Below are 23,916 nucleotides of genomic sequence, written 5' to 3'. Positions count from 1 at the left end.
GGTAGTTCGGAGGAGGAGGTGGAGGAGGGGTGGGAGGAGGAGGAGGCATAGTAGGCCTGAAACACCTGGACCGAGGTAGGCCCCGCAATCCTCGGCGTCGGCAGTATATGAGCAGCCCCAGGGTCAGACTCGGTCCCAGCCTCCACCAAGTTAACCCAATGTGCCGTCAGCGATATATAGTGGCCCTGCCCGGCAGCACTCGTCCACGTGTCCGTGGTCAGGTGGACCTTGTCAGAAACGGCGTTGGTCAGGGCACGGATGATGTTGTCTGACACGTGCTGGTGCAGGGCTGGGACGGCACATCGGGAAAAGTAGTGGCGGCTGGGGACCGAATACCGAGGGGCGGCCACCGCCATGAGGTTGCGAAAGGCCTCGGTCTCTACTAGCCTATAGGGCAGCATCTCCAGGCTAAGCAATCTGGAGATGTGCACATTAAGGGCTTGGGCGTGCGGGTGGGTTGCACTATATTTGCGTTTCCGCTCCAGCGTCTGGGGTATGGAGAGCTGAACGCTGGTGGATGCTGTGGAGGATCGTGGAGGCGACGATGGGGTTTTTGTGGCAGGGTCCTGGGCAGGGGGCTGACTAGCAGCTGACACAGGGGAAGGAGCAGTGGTGTGCACGGCCGGAGGTGAACGGGCTTGTTGCCACTGAGTGGGGTGTTTAGCATTCATATGCCTGCGCATACTGGTGGTAGTTAAGCTAGTAGTGGTGGAACCCCTGCTGAGCCTGGTTTGGCAAATGTTGCACACCACAGTCCGTCGGTCATCCGGTGTTTCCTTAAAGAACCTCCAGACTTCTGAAGATCTAGCCCTCGCCGCAAGAGCCCTCGCCACAGGAGCTTCACTAGTTGACACATTTGGCGCTGATGCACCAGCTCTGGCCCTGCCTCTCCGTCTGGCCCCACCACTGCCTCTTCCAACCTGTTCTGGTCGAGGACTCTCCTCCGTCTCAGAAGCACTGTGTTCACCCAGCCTCTCAACCCAGCTTGGGTCTGTCACCTCATCATCCTCCGATCCCTCAGTCTGCTCCCCCCTCGGACTTCCTGCCCTGACAACAACTTCCCCACTGTCTGACAACCGTGTCTCCTCATCGTCGGACACCTCTTTACACACTTCCACTACGTCAAGAAGGTCATCATCACCCACAGACTGTGACTGGTGGAAAACCTGGGCATCGGAAAATTGCTCAGCAGCAACCGGACAAGTGGTTTGTGACTGTGGGAAGGGTCCAGAAAACAGTTCCTCAGAGTATGCCGGTTCAAATGCCAAATTTTCCTGGGAGGGGGCAGACTGGGGGGGAGGAGGCTGAGGTGCAGGAGCTGGAGGAGTGGCGATTTCGGTGACATGGGTGGACTGCGTGGAAGACTGACTGGTGGTGGACAAATTGCTCGAAGCAATCCACGACATCACCTGTTCGCACTGTTCTGGCCTCAACAGTGCTCTACCACGAGTCCCAGTAACTTCAGACATGAACCTAGGGAGTGTAGCTCTGCGGCGTTCCCCTGCTCCCTCATCAGCAGGTGGTGTCTCACCCCGCCCAGGACCACGGCCTCTGACCCCTGCAGTAGTTGGACGCCCACGTCCCCGCCCTCGTCCTCTACCCCTAGCCCTCGGGTTAAACATTTTTAAAATGAGAGTTATAACTTTATTTTTTTTTTAACTTTTTTTTGTTTTTTTTTTGTGTTTTTTGTTTTTTTTTGTGTTTTTTGTTTTTTTTTGAGTTTTTAAAACCAAACAATGCTATCCTATTGCTATGGCTATTTTCTAGCCAAGTATCAAAGCACACTACTATGCCAGATGAGATGACACTGAGTTAGTGCCTAATTGAAATCCAACCCCTACTAAATTTTCCCACTTCGGTCTTTGCTATGGATATGTGCGTCACTAAGCGCAGAACACAGCGGTCGCAAGTCTCACTACAAATTGCTCAGAATTGGCTAGTACATGCACTGCAGAAAGTACAGCCACCAGCAGATCAACCAGAAATCAAATATATAGAACGCTACTGTAGGCGTAAGTAAGCTCTTTGTATTCTCCTATGGCTATTTTCTAGCCAAGTATCAAAGCACACTACTATGCCAGATGAGATGACACTGAGTTAGTGCCTAATTGAAATCCAACCCCTACTAAATTTTCCCACTTCGGTCTTTGCTATGGATATGTGCGTCACTAAGCGCAGAACACAGCGGTCGCAAGTCTCACTACAAATTGCTCAGAATTGGCTAGTACATGCACTGCAGAAAGTACAGCCACCAGCAGATCAACCAGAAATCAAATATATAGAACGCTACTGTAGGCGTAAGTAAGCTCTTTGTATTCTCCTATGGCTATTTTCTAGCCAAGTATCAAAGCACACTACTATGCCAGATGAGATGACACTGAGTTAGTGCCTAATTGAAATCCAACCCCTACTAAATTTTCCCACTTCGGTCTTTGCTATGGATATGTGTGCCACTAAGAGCTAAACACAACGGTAGCAAGTCCCCCTGCTAATTCCTCACAAAATGGTACTAGATGCAAATTAAAATAAAAAAAGTAGAACGTTATTGTAGCCCTAAGAAGGGCTGTTGGGTTCTTTGAGAATCACTCCTGCCTAACAGTAAGCTAATAGAACACCCTAACGCTTTCCCTGACCAGCAGCAGCTCTCTCCCTAGCGGCATCCAGACACAGAATGATCCGAGCAGCGCGGGCAGCGGCTAGTCTATCCCAGGGTCACCTGATCTGGCCAGCCAACCACTGCTATCGACGTGTAAGGGTACCACGTCATGCTGGGTGGAGTGCAGAGTCTCCTGGCTTGTGATTGGCTCTGTTTCTGGCCGCCAAAAAGCAAAACGGCGGGAGCTGCCATTTTCTCGAGCGGGCGAAGTATTCGTCCGAGCAACGAGCAGTTTCGAGTACCCTAATGCTCGACCGAGCATCAAGCTCGGACGAGCATGTTCGCTCATCTCTAATTCAGACCCATTGCTCAGTATTGAGATGGTATATGTTGGTGGGAGGCCATTTCCAAGTCTCTCCAGAGATGCTCAATTGGCTTTAGGTCAGGGCTCTGGTGGGGCCAGTCAGGAATGGTCAGAGAGTTGTTCTGAAGCCACTGATTTGTTATTTTAGCTGCTGTTATTTGTGCTTTTGAATCGTGATCCTTGGTCCAGTCTGCGGTCAAGAGCATTCTGAAAGTGGTTTTCATCTCGGATATCTCTGTAATTGACCACATTCATACACTCTGCCATAAAGCCCCGAATGGTGGAGGGCTGCAGTGAGCTTTGACTTTGTGGAACTTTCTCTTATCTCCCTACTGTATCTCTGGAACTCAGCCACAGTGATCCTGGGGTTCTTCTTTACCTATCTCACACCGAGGCTCTTTTTCCACGATTTTTTAGTTTGGCTGGACTGCCAGGTCAGGGAAGAGTTGTGGTCGCCCCAAACTTTTTCAATTTAAGGATGATGGAGACCACTGTGTTATTAGGAACCTTGAGTGCTGAAAACATTCTTTTGTAAACTTGGAAGATCATGTGCTTTGACATGCATTGTGAGGTCTTATATAGAGACATGTGGGCCTTTGTAAATCAAGTCCAATCAGTTTAATTAAATACAGGAACAGAAATGACTTAAATGAAGGAGAAGAACCATTTCAGAAGGAAATGGACAGCAAGTGAGTTAAATATGAGTGTCACAGCAAAGGGCCTGAATACTTATGACCAGTTACTAGTAGAAGGCCTGTACAATATGCATTTATATTACTTGACTGTTATCGGATTTGGAGCAATGGAAGAGTGTTCTGAAACCATTGTGCTGACTGAGTCTTTGCCAGAAAATTGGCGACAACCATGGCTAAAATCTGTGCCCCGTCAGATTTAGTCTGCAGAAGGGCTTGGGGGATAATGAAAGAAATATAAAAATATGCTGGCTTCTAGCCACATAGTGGCCACATAGAGTAGTCACATACATAGAGAGAATTAATTGGCTTAATTATGTTAGAGTGGTGGCAAGTGACAAACAGAGTCCTCCTGCAAATTAATCGGTAACAACATCTATATGCATAGATAACTATATCGTTCCTCTAATGGGTTTAACATTCTATAAAACAACTTTCTCTGCTTAACCTATTTTTATATTCCTTTATATTACCATGTCATATAGTTGAAATTGTGATATTTGAAAAACCTTTCTCGTATAGTTAATTAATGCATTTCCGAAGAAAGCCTGTAATTTTATGCAATATCTTTTATTTTATGCGATCTTCTCTTGCTCAAATTATATAATGTTCAGTTCCCTCCTTGCTTGATCTGGAACCTGGCTAATAGCTCAGTAAAAGTTTTAACTGTTATTCTGCCATCCTGTATTTTTAAAAAGAGGACAAGACTGCAGATAAGAAATATTTCTTCCATATGTAGTATGATTTTGTTACTTAAATATAAAAGCATTAACAGATTCCTTGGATCTACAATATCTAAAGATTTCTGATGTAATATTACTTAAAGGGGTATTCTCGTCTGGTCATTCACATTCAGTTTCATTATTCTGCCATATAAAAACATTTCTTCAATTAGATGTCATTTAAAAAAATGTTCCTGTGCGAAGGTAATTTCTCATAAAAGTAGTCATATGGTCCCTTAGAAACAAGACTGTGTCCCTGGATATGGCCACCTCTGCTGGAGGAATTGCACAAAGAAACAAAAAGTTTTTGTATATGAAATGCCCGGGAGATACTGCATATCCTACAGCCGTCCTGTAGAAATGAACTCTGAAGCCAGGTGGTCGGGCAGGACTCAATAGCGCATGTCTGGCCGTTGCTGCCAGAGTGCGGGGTGGTCGTAACCGAGGAAGCTATCTCGTTTCTAAGGGACCATATCACTACATTTATGAGAAAATATCTTCACACAGGAACATTTTTTTAATAACATCCAATTGAAGAAATGTTTATATTTGTCAGATTAATGAAAGTGAATGGCCAGATGAGAATACCCCTTTAATGGAGAAAATCCCTTTCAACATATTTTTTTTATCTTACAAGTCATAAGTATGTATTGTATATTTCCCCTAGTTTTTTATCATCCATGTGCAACATCCCCCACCATGGCCTGACCTTTATTGGCTTGGGGGCATCTGGATTCCGCTAGTGGACTAGTGACTTTAGCGCAGCCTTGTGCTCGACTGTTCAGCAAAAAGCGATCACAGCCTGGTTTAAAGGAAACCTACCACCACAAATCTACCTATAAAGTCCCCACACTTTTTTGCGCGCCCTCGTCCGGCGATCCTGCCGTCTGCGCATGCGCAGAAGAGCAGGCCCGCGCCTGCGCGGTCACTGCTCCGAAACAGGCGCGGGCCTGCTCTTCTGCGCATGCGCAGACGGCAGGATCGCTGGACGAGGGCGCGCAGCTACGCGGAGCTGCGCGCTGAAGATGGGTGAGTAGGAGGGGTAAAGTGGCTACCGGGGCGTGGAGTAGCCGCCTCGTGTAACCTCAGATGCGGCTACTCCACGCCCCAGTAGCCGCATAAGTAAATTTGAATATATGTGTAATAAAAGTTATCAAAAAAGTGTGGGGATGTGAGGATTAGCCCTTAAAAGGGCTATCCTCACGTCCCATTGATCCACCTACCACCCAATCTACCTTTATAGGTAGATTTGTGGTGGTAGGTGCCCTTTAAGTAGCTTCAGACTGGAGAAGCCACTATGAACAGTGCTCAAAGGCAGGCTCTGGTATGGCTCAGAGTTGCTGCAGGCCACTTCAGGCCATGTGTCTGGACAGCAGTTCTCAGACACATCTGTGACTTCATTGACTTCAATGGGATTCATGTTTAAGTCAAAGTTCGTAACAACTTGGCAGACCTGAATTTCGACCAAACCAGTCATTTCTAGTAGAGACTTTTTATTAGAATAAAAGGGGTTGATTTATTAAGACTGGTAAGTATAGTGTAATGCTGTATATTAGTCTTAACTTTTTCCATTTTGCTTTTCCATTTTAGCTTTTTATGAAAAGCTATAATGGTTTAGCAATGTAGTGGGAACCAGGAAAAAAATTCCAAATGAGGAGAAATTGACAAATATTCCATTTGCACCATTTTCTTGTTGGTTCTGGTTTTACAACTTTTACTGTTTGCTAGACACAACACCTCTCCTTTATTATTTTGATCAATATGATCATGGAGATGCCATATTTATATAGATTTTATTATGTTGTAATATATTTAGAAAAATGTTAAACTTTAGTAGAATATTTTTATTTTGCTTTGCCATATTCTGATATTCTGACGCCAATAAATGTATTGGGGATTATATGAAGTTTTAAGTTTATTTCTGTTACATGTTCACTTGCAATAAACATTTTTGTCTTTTTATTTTGGGACATGGGGGATTTGAACGCTGAAATTTACAGTTTATTTTAGGCCTATGCTGCTTGAGCCCTAGGGCATATAATCTCCCAGTCTAAGATGGAGAGGCACATGCATTTAAATGGTTAACACCTGCGATTGATGCAGTTAAATGTAGGTAATAAAGATAATAGGTAAAGTTGTTTTATATTCCCAGAGCTATTGATTTGTGAAAAAAAACTTTACAGTTGTGCTTTACAAGTGAGCATTCTTTAAAGAGGTTGTAAAAAATAAAGTTAGAGCATATAGATGTGGCCAAGACAAGGGTGCATCCATTACGCCAAGAGGAGAGGTGGTTCTACCATCACCAAAGACAGGGGGTTTTTTTACTGCAAGAACATTGAAACTAAAGAACTCTCTGCCATAAGATGTTGCGATAGCTTATACTGTGTACATGCTGAAAAGTGTGGATTCATTTTTAGGGCAAAAATATCATATCATTTAATGGGGAAAAAAATTTAGTTGATGACATATTGATCCACAGATTTTTTTTCTCATTGCAATATTTGAATTTTTTATTCTACAATGAGCCAACTGACTGATGTTATAAGGCGTTTTGCCTTCATCTGAATCAACAATATAAGAGTATAGATTCACTTTATGAACCGATATGTTTAGTGAACTTAATATACTATGATATTAAAATTTACAGGTAGTCCCCAACTTAAGGAGAACCGACTTACAGACCACCCCTAGTTACAGGTGGATCTCTCTGTGAACTCTGACCCTCCAGTGAAGCTCTCTGGATGCACAAAAATCTTTCTCACCAGAGGTCTATGCCCTCAAGCTGAGGCCAGTTAGCTTGCCCACAGATCCCATGATGCCTTGTGATCTCTCTCAAAGTAATTTAGCATTAAATCCATTTAGTTTTCCACAAGTAAATCCACTGAATAGTGTACAGTGCACATACAGGATGTATATGGTGACAAGCCTGGCAGCTTCCATCACATGAAGGAGCAGGGGACATGTAATATGTGTCACATGACCTCCTCCTCTGTGAGCAGGGAGCAGCAGCCTCTCCCCCCTCAGGAGTCCATAGAGTTTGTAGATTTTTTTATATCACAGACTCCAGGTCTGATCAGCACAAGCAGAGGAAGTAATTCTCCAGCACTGAGGTAATCTGAGGAGTATAGAAAAGAAAATGCTGCATATAGGTAACAAAGATAATAGGCAAAGTTGTTTTACATCCCAAGAGCTATGGATTTGTGGAAAAAAAACCATTTACAGTTACTCTTTAACTGTAAAGGCTAAAGAACTTATCTTTTATATAACCCTGGTTACCTTTCCAAAGCTTCCTTTCCCAAGCACCATAAGGAAGTTGAAATCCGAGATATGAAAGCGACTAGTACCAAAAAAGCTGACACGTTTGGAATCTGTCGGGCTTGGACTTGGAACTGGACCTCGTCTCACTTTCTGCATAACATAAGTAAAATAAAAATAATATCACAATTAACCAATTGTATGTGGTTCTTAAAGGGCAACACTCTTGCATTTAAGAATGTCATAAGGCAGTTTGTCTTCTTGCTGCATAAATAATTATTTTTTATGAATGTGCAAGCCATTTAATTGGCTGGATTCATTTTTGTGCATAGGACTTAAAACCATTTTTCAATAACCACCATTAAAAAATACAAAAAAAGCATTTGTGGGAGGGAAAGGTACATCAAAGCAGTTCCCTTAGTTATATAGCTACTGACTACACTTTGCTGCATGGGTAATTAATAAATTAATCAAGTCAAAGTATCACGTGTCATAAAAAAGAAAATTTTAAATTGTTATGATATGTAAAACTTTTTCAAAGAAGAGCATACCAGAGCTTCAGAAATTGACCTGGGCATTTAGAAACAAATGATCTCTGGTCATAAAAAAGCTTCATAATACTTCTCATGATTGCCTGGCAGCACAGCCTTTGCCTAGTGTCAGCAGTGCCAGTGGTCTTACAGCAAGTAATTAAACTGGATGACAGACAGAAGTGGTGCTCATCGATTTGTCATCAGCATTACATTTACTAAAGGTCCTTTATTGGAGGGAACAGGTGCATAAAAAATAGATGTTTAACAATTATACAGAGTCTAGATATTAAAATATACTTGAATTCTAACAAACTGTAGATACGCAAGAAGGAAAAAAGAATTGTATATTACTTTGCATGACATAATTTCTAAGCACATGATATTGCATTCAATCAGTACTGGAACTTCAGCAAGCAAGTACATGTTAAACAGAGTGACATTGTGAACATGACAACACATGGACTAGACAACAATCCCAACAATTATTACACAGTGATTATTGCAAAGTGCATTTATGATGAAGTAACAAGTGGCATTTAAATTGCGTTTTTAAAACATAATGTAACAGCTGTGGAGAGAAGGTTCACCTAATTGCATTGTGTTACCATTACATTTATGTAAATACAATGTTAACAAAATGAAAATGCAACAGTAGTGTCAACATCATGTCAACACAGTGTTTAAAAAAGTAATGTTAAGGGGATGTGAACACAATGTTAATAATGTGGATTAGGCAAGCCTTTTCTCCACAGCCGTTGAAATTATGTAATGTAAAACCCAAAGTTTAATTCTAATGTAGTCAGAGATTAATAATAATAATTTCTTTTATTTATATAGCACACACAGAGCGTGCCAAATGGGACTCACAATCTAATCAACCTACCAGTATGTTTTGGAGTGTGGAAGGATAACGGAGGACCAGGAAGAAACCCAGGTTAAACACAGAGAGAACATACAAACAAATTATAAAGTTACAAACCTTTGGAAAAATTTTACATTGGTGTGCTGTAAACACCAGGTGTCACCACACCCTTCCACTGTTGATTATAACATAGTAAGAGATGATAAAGTTACAAACCTGTGGAAAAAATTTACAGCTGATACCTGTTGAACTGGGATTTCTAAACTCTATCCCTTTTTAATTTAGAAAAAAATACCACATTGTCCTTTAAGTGATGTAACTGTATTGTACATACTAACTGTGCATACAAAATGTAAGATAGATGAACCAGAATAGATGATAGATCTTACCAGAATATACCATATAAAGGCGGTCCCCGACAACCCCTAGTTACAAACGTACCTCTGAATTTCATTGATTTACTGTACTTTAGCCCTAGGCTACAAAGATAAGCTGTAACAGTTACCAAATGTGTCTGCAGTTAAGCTTTATTGTTGATCCTGGTTCTTATGACAACCCAACATTTTTCTAATACAATTTTCTAAAAATTTTTTACTGGGGTTACAATTATAAAATATACAGTTCCAACTTGCATACAAATTCAACTTAAGAACAAACCTGCAGAACATATCTTGAACTTAACGCAGGGACTGCCTGTATCCACTAATGTAGGGAGAGAAATATGTCAGAGGGTATAAGTGAAAAATAGCTGGATGATAGGTGTGATTAGGCCACACATTTTAACATTGTAACAGATCATGTGCAAAATCCCCATATGCTGCCATACTGCAGTATGGCAGTATATGGCAGGATCGATCAGACAAAGTACCCTTAAGGGTTTCAAAAATAGTAAAAAGCAGGGCAAAAAAGAGCTGGGGGGAAGCAGGTTAGAGAGCAGGCCCCCACCCCTTGAGTTTTTAGCTCCCTAGCTGCTTTTCTTCCAGCACACAGGCCGACAGCATGCTACTCATGTGATGGCGATGATGTGTCCGACTGCACCACAGCTCCAGGATCAAGGTGCAAGGAGAAGAACAAGCTTTTCTTTTTATTCCATTGGGTACTGGAATTATTGTGGCTGCAGGGGGAAATACTGTGACTACTGGCTACTTGCGGCATTATTGTGGCTACTGGTAACACCACTTTAGCTAGTGGCTACAGGAGGCATCAGTGTGACTAATGGGGGCATGACTGTGACTGCAAACATTATTGTGACTATTGGAAACTTTGATTAATGGCTACTGGGGGTATCACAGTGACTGACTACTTTGGTGCATCAACGTGAGTACTCGCTAATCGGCACATTATTGTGGCTACTGGGGTAATCAATGTGACTGCAGGCTACTCGGAGGATCCTTCTGACAGCTGTCTACTGGGGGAATTACTGTGACTGCTGGCTACTGCTGGAATTATTGTGGCTGCAGGGGGCAGACAGTGACTAAGTTTTACTGATGGCAACACTGTGGCTAATGGCTACTGGGGACATCACTGTGACTACTAGGGCAGGCACTGTGAATACTGGGCACTGGGGGCAGGAAATGGGGATACTGGGTACTGGGGGCAGGCTCTGTGACTACTGGCTACTAGGGGCATGCACTGTGACTTGTGGCTACTGGGGACAGGCACTGTGACTACTGGCTACTGTGGATGGCTGTGACTATTGTTTACTGTGTGGGAGCAATGTGACTATTGGTTTCTGTGTGGGCACTGTGAACTATTTGTTGGCACTGTGACTAGATTAGCTATTGTGTTTGGGCACCCTGGCTATATTGATTACCATGGGGAAAATGTTACCATATTGGCTACTGTGTGTAGGAACGGATTCTATAATGTGTGGGGGCACTGTGAATATATTTGTTACTATGTAAGGGCACTATTACTATATTGGTTAATATAAGGGCCAAGTCCTTAAGGAGTTAAGAAGATAAATGTAAGGCAATGCATTTTACACAAATAGGTTCTGAAATAAGAAGAAAGAGTGTGCAAATGGGCTGTTTCCAAGCACAACACGGTTCAGGTCCTCAACCCCTTTTCTATAGGGCATAACCTGTGCATATGGCAATGATTATGAAGAGCTATGGAATATTTTGAATATGTTTTCTCTGTAGGCATTCAAAGGGGAAAAACAGGCATGGCACCACAATAGTGTGATACTTTATAGATAAACAGAATGAGCTTGGGTGGAATATTGCTCACCTGCTTTTAGTTGTGAAAAGCGGAATAGTGTTCATATAAGTGAATCTCCAATGGCTGCTGTGTCCAGTGAGGCTTCTCTGTAGTGTTCTCCATGGAGCCAGAAGTGTAAAGGATTAATGTTTGTTATTCCCCTTGTCAATGCACTGTACACATTCCTATCCGGGAAGTATTTTTAAATAATTGATTCTTCTTTGAAACGTGTTTCAAGCCCATACTCCTCAGTAACTTTGCACACCAAATGTATGAAACATGCTTTTATAGCAATTTATGTTAATAAAGTAAAGAAGAATGGATTTTAAAGATACCACCTGGATTGTGGTATGTGCAGTGAGTTGATGATGGGAGTAACAAACCTTAATCCTTTCAAATATGTTTTCTTGAAAGAAAAATAAATGAAAAATAGACGCCATAAATGTCTGAGATGGGACAACCAGCTTAACCCCTTAAGGACGCAGCCTGTTTGCAGGTTAAGGCTCGCAACTTTTTTTTGAAATTTGACCAGTGTCTCTTCCTGTGGTAATAACTTTTCAACGCATTAAGATATCTCTGTGATTTTGAGATTGTTTTCTCGTGAGACATTGTAGTTTATGTTAGTAGTGTCATTTCGGTGATCCGTTCCTTTTTTGGGGGGTAAAAATTCAAAAATTTAGGAAAATTTTGAAAAAAATGACTATTTTCAAAGTTTCAAATGTCATACTTTTTAGAAAAAAAGTGATACCACAAATTTTTTTTGATAGAAACCTTTTGCCATTGGTCTTCTTTTTATATCCATTATTTGTTTTAAGTTTCCATTTTTTTTATGGATGTGAGAAGGTTTGAAGTTTTAGTAGCAACTTCTCAGATTTTCTTGAAATTTGAAAAATGCGAACTTTTTGGTGATCAATTCAGTTTGGAAGTGCCCTAAAAAGGCTTTTGTACTACATACCCCCACAAGTAACACATTTTATGAACCTAACATCTCAACCTATTCAAATCAGCATTTAAGAAGTCTGTTAACTAGAGATGAGCGAGCACTAAAATGCTCGGGTGCTCGTTATTCGAGACGAACTTTTCCAGATGCTCGAGTGCTCGTCTCGAATAACGAGCCCCATTGCAGTCAATGGGAGACTCGAGCATTTTTCAAAGGGACCATGGTTCGGGAATAAAATGTGTTATTTAATTGAAAAAGAATGTCTTCTGATAAGTTATCAGATGTATGCAAACATCTGCAATCTATTCTTCACTGTTCCGCGCATATATTATCTCCCGACAAGTTATCAGATGTGAAGAACAGTGAAGAATAGAATAAAAACAGTGAACACAGGATCATTTAAGTGAAAAACACAGTGAAGAACACAGTGAAGAATAGATTACAGATGTTCGGCACATCTGCTTACTTGTCGGGAGAGGAGATACGCTGTCCCGGGATCCGCTCCTCTTCTTCCACTGAAGTCTCCCCGATGTCTCCCTGCTGCCCGATGTCTCCCTGGTGCCCGATGTCTGCCTACTGCCCGATGTCTCCCTGTTGCCCGATGTCTCCCTGCTGCGCGCGATGTCTCCCTGCTGCGCGCGATGTCTCCCTGCTGCGCGCGATGTCTCCCTGCTGCGCGCGATGTCTCCCTGCTGCGCGCGATGTCTCCCTGCTGCGCCAGATGTGGCTCTGCTGCGCCAGATGTGTCTCTGCTGCGCCAGATGTGTCTCTGCTGCGCCAGATGTCTCCCTGCTGTGCGATGTCTCCCTGCTGCCGTTCCGCGTGTATCTTCCGACAAGTAAGCAGATGTGCAGAACATCTGTAATCTATTCTTCACTGTGTTCTTCACTTAAATGATCCTGTGTTCACTGTTTTTATTCTATTCTTCATTGTTCTTCACTGTGTTTGTTTAATTAACTGCTCGATCTCGAGCAGGGGAAATACTCGTCCGAGCAACGAGCCGTTTCGAGTACCTTAATACTCGAACGAGCATCAAGCTCGGACGAGTATACTCGCTCATCTCTACTGTTAACCCTTTAATTATTTTTCAGGAAGCATATGAAAATTGAGTGGAAATTTTGAAATTTCAATTTTGGATTTCAATCTTTCCAATTTAGCCCTAAAATGGATACATTCAGAAGGAATTTGAGGTAAATATATATACCTAATTTCTTGCCCTGCTTCTTCCGAGTACGGCAATACCAGACATGTGGATGTCAGCTGCTGTTTCCCCGCACAGCGATGTCCAGAACAGAGTTAACGATACTGGGAATTTGGAAAGCCAATTTGGCTGCAAATATTTTGTGGTGCCACAGTGTAATTGAAGAGCCCCTGAAGTAAAAGTACAATAGAAAACCCCCCAAAATGTCACCATTTCGGAAACTAGACCCCTCAAAGAATTTATCGGTGGTTGTGGTGAGCATTTTAACCCCCGACACGCTGGTCAAAATTTAATGCAAATAAATGGTGCAGAGTAAAAATTGCGTTTTTATCTCAAAAAAGTCATTTTAGTGCCTCATATACTGTGCCCAACCCATGCCACTTTAGACAAACACCCCAAAAATCATTCTGCGGGTTGTCCCGAGTACAGCAATACCTCAGATGTGCCAATAATTTACAGACTGGGCACACAGAAGGGATGAGAACGGAAGGAGTGAAATTTTGATTTTCCATCTCCGTTTTCACACGTTTGGATTTGGAGTGCCATGTCATGTTGGCAGGGCCCGTGAGGTGCCAGTGCAATAGAAACCCACAATAAATGATACCATTACGGAAACTAGACCCCTCAAAGAATTTATCGGTGGTTGTGGTGAGCATTTTAACCCCCGACACACTGGTCAAAATTGAATGCAAAGTAAATGGTGCAGAGTAAAAATTGCGTTTTTATCTCAAAAAAGTCATTTTAGTGCCTCATATACTGTGCCCAACCCATGCCACTTTAGACAAACACCCCAAAAATCATTCTGCGGGTTGTCCCGAGTACGGCAATACCACACATGTGCCAATAATTTACAGGCTGGGCACACAGAAGGGATGAGAACGGAAGGAGTGAAATTTTGATTTTCCATCTCCGTTTTCACACGTTTGGATTTGGAGTGCCATGTCATGTTGGCAGGGCCCGTGAGGTGCCAGTGCAATAGAAACCCCCAATAAATGATACCATTACGGAAACTAGACCCCTCAAAGAATTTATCGGTGGTTGTGGTGAGCATTTTAACCCCCGACACACTGGTCAAAATGTAATGCAAATTAAATGGTGCAGAGTAAAAATTGCGTTTTTATCTCAAAAAAGTCATTTTAGTGCCTCATATACTGTGCCCAACCCATGCCACTTTAGACAAACACCCCAAAAATCATTTTGCGGGTTGTCCCAAGTACAGCAATACCACACATGTGCCGATAGTTTACAGACTGGGCACACAGAAGGGATGAGAACGGAAGGAGTGAAATTTTGATTTTCCAGCTCCGTTTTCACACGTTTGGATTTGGAGTGCCATGTCATGTTGGCAGGGCCCGGGAGGTGCCAGTGCAATAGAAACCCCCAATAAATGATACCATTACGGAAACTAGACCCCTCAAAGAATTTATCGGTGGTTGTGGTGAGCATTTTAACCCCCGACACGCTGGTCAAAATTTAATGCAAAGTAAATGGTGCAGAGTAAAAATTGCGTTTTTATCTCAAAAATGTCATTTTAGTGCCTCATATACTGTGCCCAACCCATGCCACTTCAGACAAACACCCCAAAAATCATTCTGCGGGTTGTCCCAAGTATGGCAATACCACACATGTGCCAATAATTTACAGGCTGGGCACACAGAAGGGATGAGAACGGAAGGAGTGAAATTTTGATTTTCCATCTCCGTTTTCACACGTTTGGATTTGGAGTGCCATGTCATGTTGGCAGGGCCCGTGAGGTGCCAGTGCAATAGAAACCCCCAATAAATGATACCATTACGGAAACTAGACCCCTCAAAGAATTTATCGGTGGTTGTGGTGAGCATTTTAACCCCCGACACTCTGGTCAAAATTTAATGCAAATAAATGGTGCAGAGTAAAAATTGCGTTTTTATCTCAAAAATGTCATTTTAGTGCCCCATATACTGTGCCCAACCCATGCCACTTCAGACAAACACCCCAAAAATCATTCTGCGGGTTGTCCCGAGTACGGCAATACCACACATGTGCCAATAATTTACAGGCTGGGCACACAGAAGGGATGAGAACGGAAGCAGTGAAATTTTGATTTTCCATCTCCGTTTTCACACGTTTGGATTTGGAGTGCCATGTCATGTTAGCAGGGCCCGTGAGCTGCCAGTGCAATAGAAACCCCCAATAAATGATACCATTACGGAAACTAGACCCCTCAAAGAATTTATCGGTGGTTGTGGTGAGCATTTTAACCCCCGACACGCTGGTCAAAATTTAATGCAAAGTAAATGGTGCAGAGTAAAAATTGCGTTTTTATCTCAAAAAAGTCATTTTAGTGCCTCATATACTGTGCCCAACCCATGCCACTTTAGACAAACACCCCAAAAATCATTCTGCGGGTTGTCCCGAGTACGGCAATACCACACATGTGCCAATAATTTACAGGCTGGGCACACGGCAGGGGTCAGGAAGAAAGAAGCACAATTTAGGTTTTCAAGCTTCGTCTTCACTAGATTGGTAATGGGGGGTACCCCCGCGGTACCAGTACAATAGAAACCCCCAAGTAGTGAACCCATTTTGGAAAGGGCACCCCTCAAAGAATGTATGTAGGCTTGTATGAGCATTTTAACCCCTAAGGTGCTGGCTCAAATGTAATACAAAGTGAGTAGTGCAGAGAAACAATTGTATTGCAATTTATCAAATATGCCATTGAAGTGACAAAAGTATTTTGCCCAACTCATGCCACTGGGGAAAAACACATCAAAAATCATTCTGTGGATTACCCCGGTTAGGGCAATACCCCATAGGAGGCAATAATCTCTAGGATGGAGACACGGCAGGGCTCAAAAGGGAATAACTTGTTGGAGCACAGACATTGTACATTTTTTTTTTCTTTTTGGCATCATGAAAGATTTGTAGATGCCAATAGAGGCCAGTACAGTAGAAACCCCTAAGAACTGACCCTATTTTGGAAACTACACCCCTCCATGAATTAATCTAGGGGTATAGTTAGCATTTTAACCCCACAGGTGGACCCCTGAAAAAGTGCAAAATGGATAGTGCATAGTAAAAAATATCCATTATGTCATTTTGTGCCCAGCTGCTGCCATGGGAGACAAACACCCTAAAAATCATGATGCATGTTTTCCCGGGTAAAGCATACGGGACAGTAATCTACAGGCTGGGCACATGGCAGGGCTTAGAAGGGAAGGTGCGGCATGATGTATAAGCTGTGCGTCAGGGTAACAACAGGGTACTCTAAAAATCCAGGGATGTATGATAAATTCGGAAGCAATCTTTCATACATAACCCTGGTTTTTCTGGGCATGTCTCACAGTGATGAATGGTGTCCTTCCGAATGCCATTTTTGGAGCACACTCTGCACCTCTTTTGTGACCTTCCCTTGCTGGCTGTTTGGGGAACTACTCCTGGAAAGTGCTGCCCTGGTACAATACGTGATGTGGCCTCACTTCCAGATGTGCTAGCACTCCCCCCTTCCTGGTCTCCAAAAAGAAAGTACTTTATTACCATCCCTTGAAATTCCAGGAAAGTTCCCCTCTGGCCGGCATATCGATGCAGCACATAAGCATTATACAATGCCATCTGCATGATGTGCACGGCCAGCTTCTTGTACCACACCCTCGACTTCCGCATGGCATTGTACGGCTGAAGCACCTGGTCAGACAAGTCCACCCCTCCCATGTATTTGTTATAATCTAAAATACAGTCTGGCTTGGGGGTTTCTGTACTGGCACCTCGTACTGGGACAGGGGTGGTGGTGTGCTCATGTATTGTGGTTAATACAAGGACCTCTCTCTTGTCCTTGTACTTAACACACAATACAGAGTCGCTGCATAGTACCCTGCTTTCGTGCCTTTTAAGTTTTTGCCCAAGCAGCGACTTAGGGAGACCTCTCTGATTTCTGCGTACAGTGCCGCATGCCGCAGTATTTCTGGAAGTGAGGCACTTGAACAGGGTGGTGCTGGTGTAGAAATTGTCCAGGTAGAGGTGGTAGCCCTGGTCCAGCAGTGGGTGCACTAAATCCCACACTATCTTCCCTGTAACACCCAGGAAGGGGGGGGCATTCTGGGGGCACTATAGTGGAGTCCTTCCCTTCATATACCCTGAACTTGTATGTGTACCCTGATGAACTTTCGCACAGCTTATACATTTTCACACCATATCTTGCCCTCTTATTGGGCAGGTACTGGCGGAATTGAAGTCTCCCTTTGAATTGTACCAGGGACTCGTCTATGCTCACATATTTGGCGGGAGTATATGCCTGGGCAAACTTGGCACTAAAATGACCTTAAATAACCGATCATAACTGGGGTCACCTCTGGGTGGGCACTGTGTGTTGTCAGTGTAGTGCAAAAACTTATGGATGGCTTCAAAGCGCATCCTGCTCATTGCCATGCGGAACATGGGGGTGTGGTACAGTATATCTGTGCTCCAGTAGTCCCTGATTGAAGGCTTCTTTACTATCCCCATAAGGAGTATTATGCCCCAATACTTGTGCATCTCTGCTGCAGTGACAGGGGTCCACCTGTAGGGTTGTGCATAAAAGGACGTGGGGTTTTGGGCAATATGTTGTGCAGCGTAGAGATTTGTCTGAAATATAATAATATTCAGCAGCTCCTCATCAAAAAAAAACTTAAAAAAGTCCACAGCTCTGAGCCCTGTCGTGTCAAAGTTAATGCCAGGATGGCCCAAAAAGTCAGGGACCTGAGGGGTATAATTATCTGGGGCTACCCATGTGGGGTCAGTGGAAGTCCCAGGCACTTCTCCTGCAGAAGTCCCAGGCACTTCTCCTGCAGAAGTCCCAGGCACTTCTCCTGCAGAAGTCCCAGGCACTTCAATTGCAGAAGTCCCTGGAACCCTACGGCGCCTTCTTGGGGGTCCTTCCAGGTCACTGGAAGATGAGCAGGAGGATGATGATAGGTAAAAGGGACCATCATCCCCACTAGCTGACTCGGTGTCAGAGGCAAGCATGTTATATGCCTCCAACACGGTGTACGTCTTCTGAGACATTGCACACAAAAAAAATAGAGAACAAGAAAAATTAGATAATGTGCACCAAACTACACGGATAAACCGTCTAGCAGGTACACAAAAAAAAAAAATGTAATGCACACCAAACTACACAGACAAGCCGCACAGATGGCACACACAAAAAAATAATGTGCACTAAAACTACACGGACAAGCCGCACAGATAGCACACAAAAAAAAAAGATAATGCACACCAAGCCACACGGACCAGCCGCACAGATGGCACACAAAAAATAATGCGCACTAAACTACACGGACAAGCCGCACAGATAGCACACAAAAAAAATAATGCGCACTAAACTACACGGACAAGCCGCACAGATAGCACACAAAAAAAAGGTAATGCACACCAAACTACACGGACCAGCCGCACAGATGGCACACAAAAAATAATGCGCACTAAACTACACGGACAAGCTGCACAGATAGCACACAAAAAAAATAATGCGCACTAAACTACACGGACAAGCCGCACAGATAGCACACAAAAAAAAGGATATTGCACTCCAAACTACACGGACAAGCCGCACAAATGGCACACACAAAAAATAATGCGCACTAAACTACACGGACAAGCCGCACAGATAGCACACAAAAAAAATAATGTGCACTAAACTACACGGACAAGCCGCACAGATAGCACACAAAAAAAAAAGATAATGCACACCAAACCACACGGACCAGCCGCACAGATGGCACACACAAAAAATAGCTAAGTACGGGTACACCTACGGCGTTCTGGAAAAAAATATTACCAGGCACCGAAAAAAAAAACTATGTGCACCGCGCAAAAAGGTGCTACGAATGCACCTAGCTTGCCCTAAGACAAACTAACTACCGCTAAGACTGCTAAAGATTCTGTGCAGCGCTATTCACACGGCGCACTGAAAAGTGCGTCCAGTGCAGAACAACGCTAACACAGCGCACTAAAAAGTGCGTTTGGGTTCAGAAGGGACAGACAGGGAAAAACGGAAGACACGTGGGATCACACAAGGCGATCACACAGGGAACACACAGGACACAGGAAAAAACAGATAGGGATGGGAATTTGTAGGGAACAATAGGGATCAGATAAGGATCAGAACACTATTTATAGTGTAAAAGTGTATTTTGGTGCACACAGTAACGCTCTTTCCTCTCTCCAGCGATACCAAACCAAAATGGTGCCGCTGGAGGAAGAGGAAAGTGCTAAAAGCACGTTTTTTAGCCTAAAATCGCTGTAATTGGCCAGTCAGGTTTGACTGGCCAATCACGGCGATCGGCGGGCGGGACCGATTTGATTGGTCGGGTGACGGAGACAGGAACTCCTCCTGCCTCTGTCACCCAAATCTCATCCCGATGTCACCACGTCTCGCGACGTGGTGACAATTCTAAAATAGTATGCGCTCGCGCAGTAGCTGTACTGCGCTGAGCGCCAATAGTGGGAAGCTACGCAGTACAGCTACGGCGCGGAGCGCTAAGGGGTTAACCAGCACTGGCTTTCAGAGATTGGCCAATTGATGCAACACTTTCTTAAACCATTAATGAAGTAACTACTCCTTCACTACTCTACATCAGTGTTTACCAATTTTACTCTAAAGTATGCCTAACAGGTCAATATTTCCCTGTCGTTGCACAGATGATATGATGGGGACACAGATGTTTCCTGTTGTCTTTGTTTTCACTGCTAATATTTGTTTTCTTACAGTGATGACAAATATCCACAATCTTTGTTAACAAGCGCTAATAGGATCCCATTACAGTACCTACAACTGGCAGCTCTTGCAGGGCAATGGTGTGGTCGCAGAAAGAGTTATCCTTACATTTTTGGTTTGCATGTCCCATGTGTGTAGGCCTGGCATTGGTGCCTGAGGGGGAGGAGACTGAATAATGTTAACATGTTTAATGGATCTTTACTTATTAATCCAGAGGTTAAGGCTGAGAGTTGGCACTTTTAACTGGAGATTCATGAACTGATAATACTGTAATAAATGGAAATTACCGGCTTGCATAATAATGCATGTATTATTTTACCTTCACGCTGTATATCTGGAGTCGGTTTCCAAGCAGCTGGCTGGTGGTTGCTTAGCAACAGAGTCTGATTTAAAGGGAGGTAAGGCAGGTGATAATATATTTTGTCTATAAAAATTAGGTTGTCATGACTGCTATGCTTTTAGGAGATAATGCAAAGATTTAAAGGTCAGAAGTCAGAGTCATAGATCATATAATGGCAAAAGTTCAACAAAGGGGGAAAAAGTCACCAAATCACAGAAATTTTATTGCATAGGACCCCGCTTTGTACAATTAAATACCTGCCAAATGCTATAGGTTTTTGCCTTACCGACCTTGATTATGTACAATACATGATGGAATAAGAGAGTGTTTAAGCCCAATGTATGATAAGTCCTTCCTCGTGACAATCAACCATGCACAGACTACCAGCAGGGTTGAGAATCAGTGAATATAGTAAGTAAGATTTTTTTTTTTTTTACTCAACAGCTACCTAGTGGTCTAGGTAGACTTTTTTTTGGCTAAGGTTTCCTAAATAATCAGACAATGGGATCAATACATTTTATAGTGTATTGGTATCAGTCACAGTCAATCAATGTTGAGTCTTTTAGACATACTGTACATACTCGAGTATAAAGCCGAGGTACCTAATTTTAACACAAAAAACTGGGAAAACCTATTGACTTGAGTATACGCCATGGGAGGGAAATACATTGGTCACAGCCTCCAGCCAGCATAAAGTTGACCAGCCCATATCCCCCAGATCCCCCAGTACATAGCCTGCCAGCCCCTGCCCCCCCAGTATGTTGGCTGCCAGCCCCTGCCCCCCCAGTATATAGCCTGTCAGTCTCTGCCCCCCCAGTACATTGCCTGACAGCCCCTGCCCCCCTGTAGTATATAGCCTGCCCACCCCCTGTAGTATACAGCCTACCAGCCCCTGCAGTATATAGCCTGCCAGCCCCCCAGTATATAGCCTGCCAGTTCTACCCAGCATCTAGCCAGCCTATACCCGCCAGTATATAGCCAGCTAGCCCCTGCCCCAAGTATGCCAAGCCTATAATTTTGAAAAAATTAACACCGTACTCAACTTTAGACGCCCCCTTCCCCCCAGGTCCTCTTGCTTCATATGCACTGGTGCCTCTTCCGGTCATTCGGCTTCTCTTTGGGTCTTCACACTCGGCCGCCACACACAATGACATCAGCCACATCGGCCGGAATCGTGAGGAGACCCGAAGAGGAGCCGAAGGACCAAAAGAGGCACCGGAGCATTATAAGCTGTTGCTGGGGAAATCAAGTTTTTTTTTATTGACTCAGGCATAAGCTGAGTTAGGTTTTTTCTGCATAATTTTTGTGCTGAAAAACTCGGCTTATATTCCAGTATACGGTAACAATGCCAAATTAATGTCTATCAAACAAAACATAAAAAAAAATATTTTTCAGTTTAATGCTGATAGAAACAATTACTATTTGAAAAAACAGTAATAACAAAATTGTGTTGTGATGCTATGATTTGTATGAATATAGTCATTTTAACTGATGACATAAGCATATATACTGTAATCGTAGGCCTCAAAAGGTGCATTTCGTTATTTATTATCAGAGAATGTTTAAAGTAGTGAATGGTATAGTAGTGAAGGCAGGCCCTCTAGTGACAAGAGAGGTGTAGCACCAGCTAACCATTGACTGCATGATTTTTATTAGCCTTTCTTATAATTATGTTTGAAAACAATTAACACATCACTGAATGCTTCATAAAGTTTTCCATAAAGAGGCAGATCCATAAAATGGGAGCTGGTATTTAAAAGAAATGGGGGAGATTACCTTTCTTCTAGATGTTAGAACACATTTTTGTGCAGATATTTATTTGCGCATTTTTTTGGAACTTTTCCACATTTATACCACAAATCATGGTGCACTGTTTTGCAATTTATTTGTTGTATTCATCTAACAAATCCAGCTGTTTAGACAATAGATAGATGTATTTGCTAACAGTTGCACTGGCCTTCTGCTTCCCAGAGGCACATACCTGCCCATACCTGGGCCCTATATGAAGATAGCTGTGGCTTCAGGTTAAAATAAAAAAAAACACTATACTCACCTTTGGCTTCTTCTCTCTACGGCTCCATCTTATCCTCTTCTGTCCTATGCACATCACTATGATGTGTCGGGTCGCAGCAACCTGACATCATAGTGTTGTGCGCGGGCTGGAAAAGGAGAAGATGGAGCCACATGGAGAAGAAGCCAAAGGTGACTATAGCATTGTTTTTCAGGGGGCTCTTATGTGGACATTTCTGTAAAGGGAGGGTTGCTGTTGCCATTTCATTAAAGTAGAGCCCTTCTGTGGACATTTCATTTATGGGGGGGGGGCTGCTTCTGCTGTGGCCATTTCCCTAAAGGGAACATCTGCTGTGCCCATTTCATTAAATGGGGGGCTCTGCTGTGGACTTTTCATTTATGGGGGGGGCTGTTTATGCTGTGACCATTTCCCTAAAGGAGGCATCTGCTATGGTCATTTTCTTAATGAGGGAATCTGCTATTTCCAATTCATTAAAGGGGCATATACTGTGGTCATTTTATTAAAGGGGCATCTGCAGTAGGCATCTTTTTAAAGGGGGCTCTGCATTGGTCATTTCATTAGAGGGGCCTCTGCAGTGGCCATTTCATTAAAGGAGGCATCTGCTGTGGACATTTCAGTAAAGGGGAACTCTATAGTGGCCATTTCATTAAAGGTGGGCTCTGCAATGGACATTTCATTAAAGGTGGGCTCTGCTGTGGGAATTTCTATAAAGGGGGCTCTGAAGTGACAATTTTTATAATGATAATTCTTTATTTATATAGTGCCTACAGATTACACAGCACTGCACAAAGCATACCAAATTGATCCCTGTCACTATGGGGCTCACAATCTAAACAACCAACCAGTATGTTTTGGAGTGTGGGAGGAAACTGGAGGACCCGGAGGATACCCATGCAAACACAGAGAGAACATACAAACTCTCTGCAGATGTTGACCTGGGTGGGAGTTGAACCCAGGACACCAGCGCTGCAAGGCCATTTCAAGGTGAGCGAGGTGAGCTCTGCAGTGGCTATTTCATTAAAGGGGGGCTCTTTTGTGGACATTTCACTAAAGGAGGGCATCTTCTGTTGCCACTTCATTAAAGGGGGCATCTGTTGTGGCCATTTCATTCAAGTGGCATCTGCAGTAGGCTTTGCTGTTGCCATTTCTTTAAAGGGGGCTCTGCAGTGGACATTTCATTAGAGTGGAGCTCTGCAATGGCCATTTCATTAAAAGGGGGCTCTACTGTGGATATTTCTTTAAAAGGGGGCTTTGCAGTGGACATTTCATTAAAAGTAGGCTCTGCTGTGGGCATTTATTTAAAGGGGGTTCTACAGAGGCCATTTCACTAATTTGGGGCCCTACTGTGGATATTTCATTAAAGGGGGGCTCTACTGTGGATATATCTGTAAAAGGGGGCCAGTATGCCGTGGTGTCATTGGGGGGAGGAGAGGCCCTAGTCATG

At 43.3% G+C, this 23,916-nt stretch overlaps 1 protein-coding gene across 3 annotated transcripts in view; it reads right to left on the bottom strand.

Annotated features, from left to right (window-relative positions):
• The window catches only part of PRKCG (protein kinase C gamma), a 556,381-nt gene that overhangs the window by 136,228 nt on the left and 396,237 nt on the right, over positions 1-23,916 (bottom strand). For all 3 annotated transcript variants that reach the window (XM_072110472.1, XM_072110471.1, XM_072110470.1), the window contains one exon: positions 7,651-7,782. In XM_072110472.1, the coding sequence (XP_071966573.1) occupies positions 7,651-7,782 (132 nt within the window). The remainder of the gene's footprint in view (positions 1-7,650; positions 7,783-23,916) is intronic.

Source organism: Engystomops pustulosus, chromosome 6, assembly GCF_040894005.1.
Source record: "Engystomops pustulosus chromosome 6, aEngPut4.maternal, whole genome shotgun sequence".
NCBI lineage: Eukaryota > Metazoa > Chordata > Amphibia > Anura > Leptodactylidae > Engystomops > Engystomops pustulosus.
Note: the sequence above shows the minus strand (reverse complement) of the source record. Positions and strands in the feature narration are given on the sequence as shown.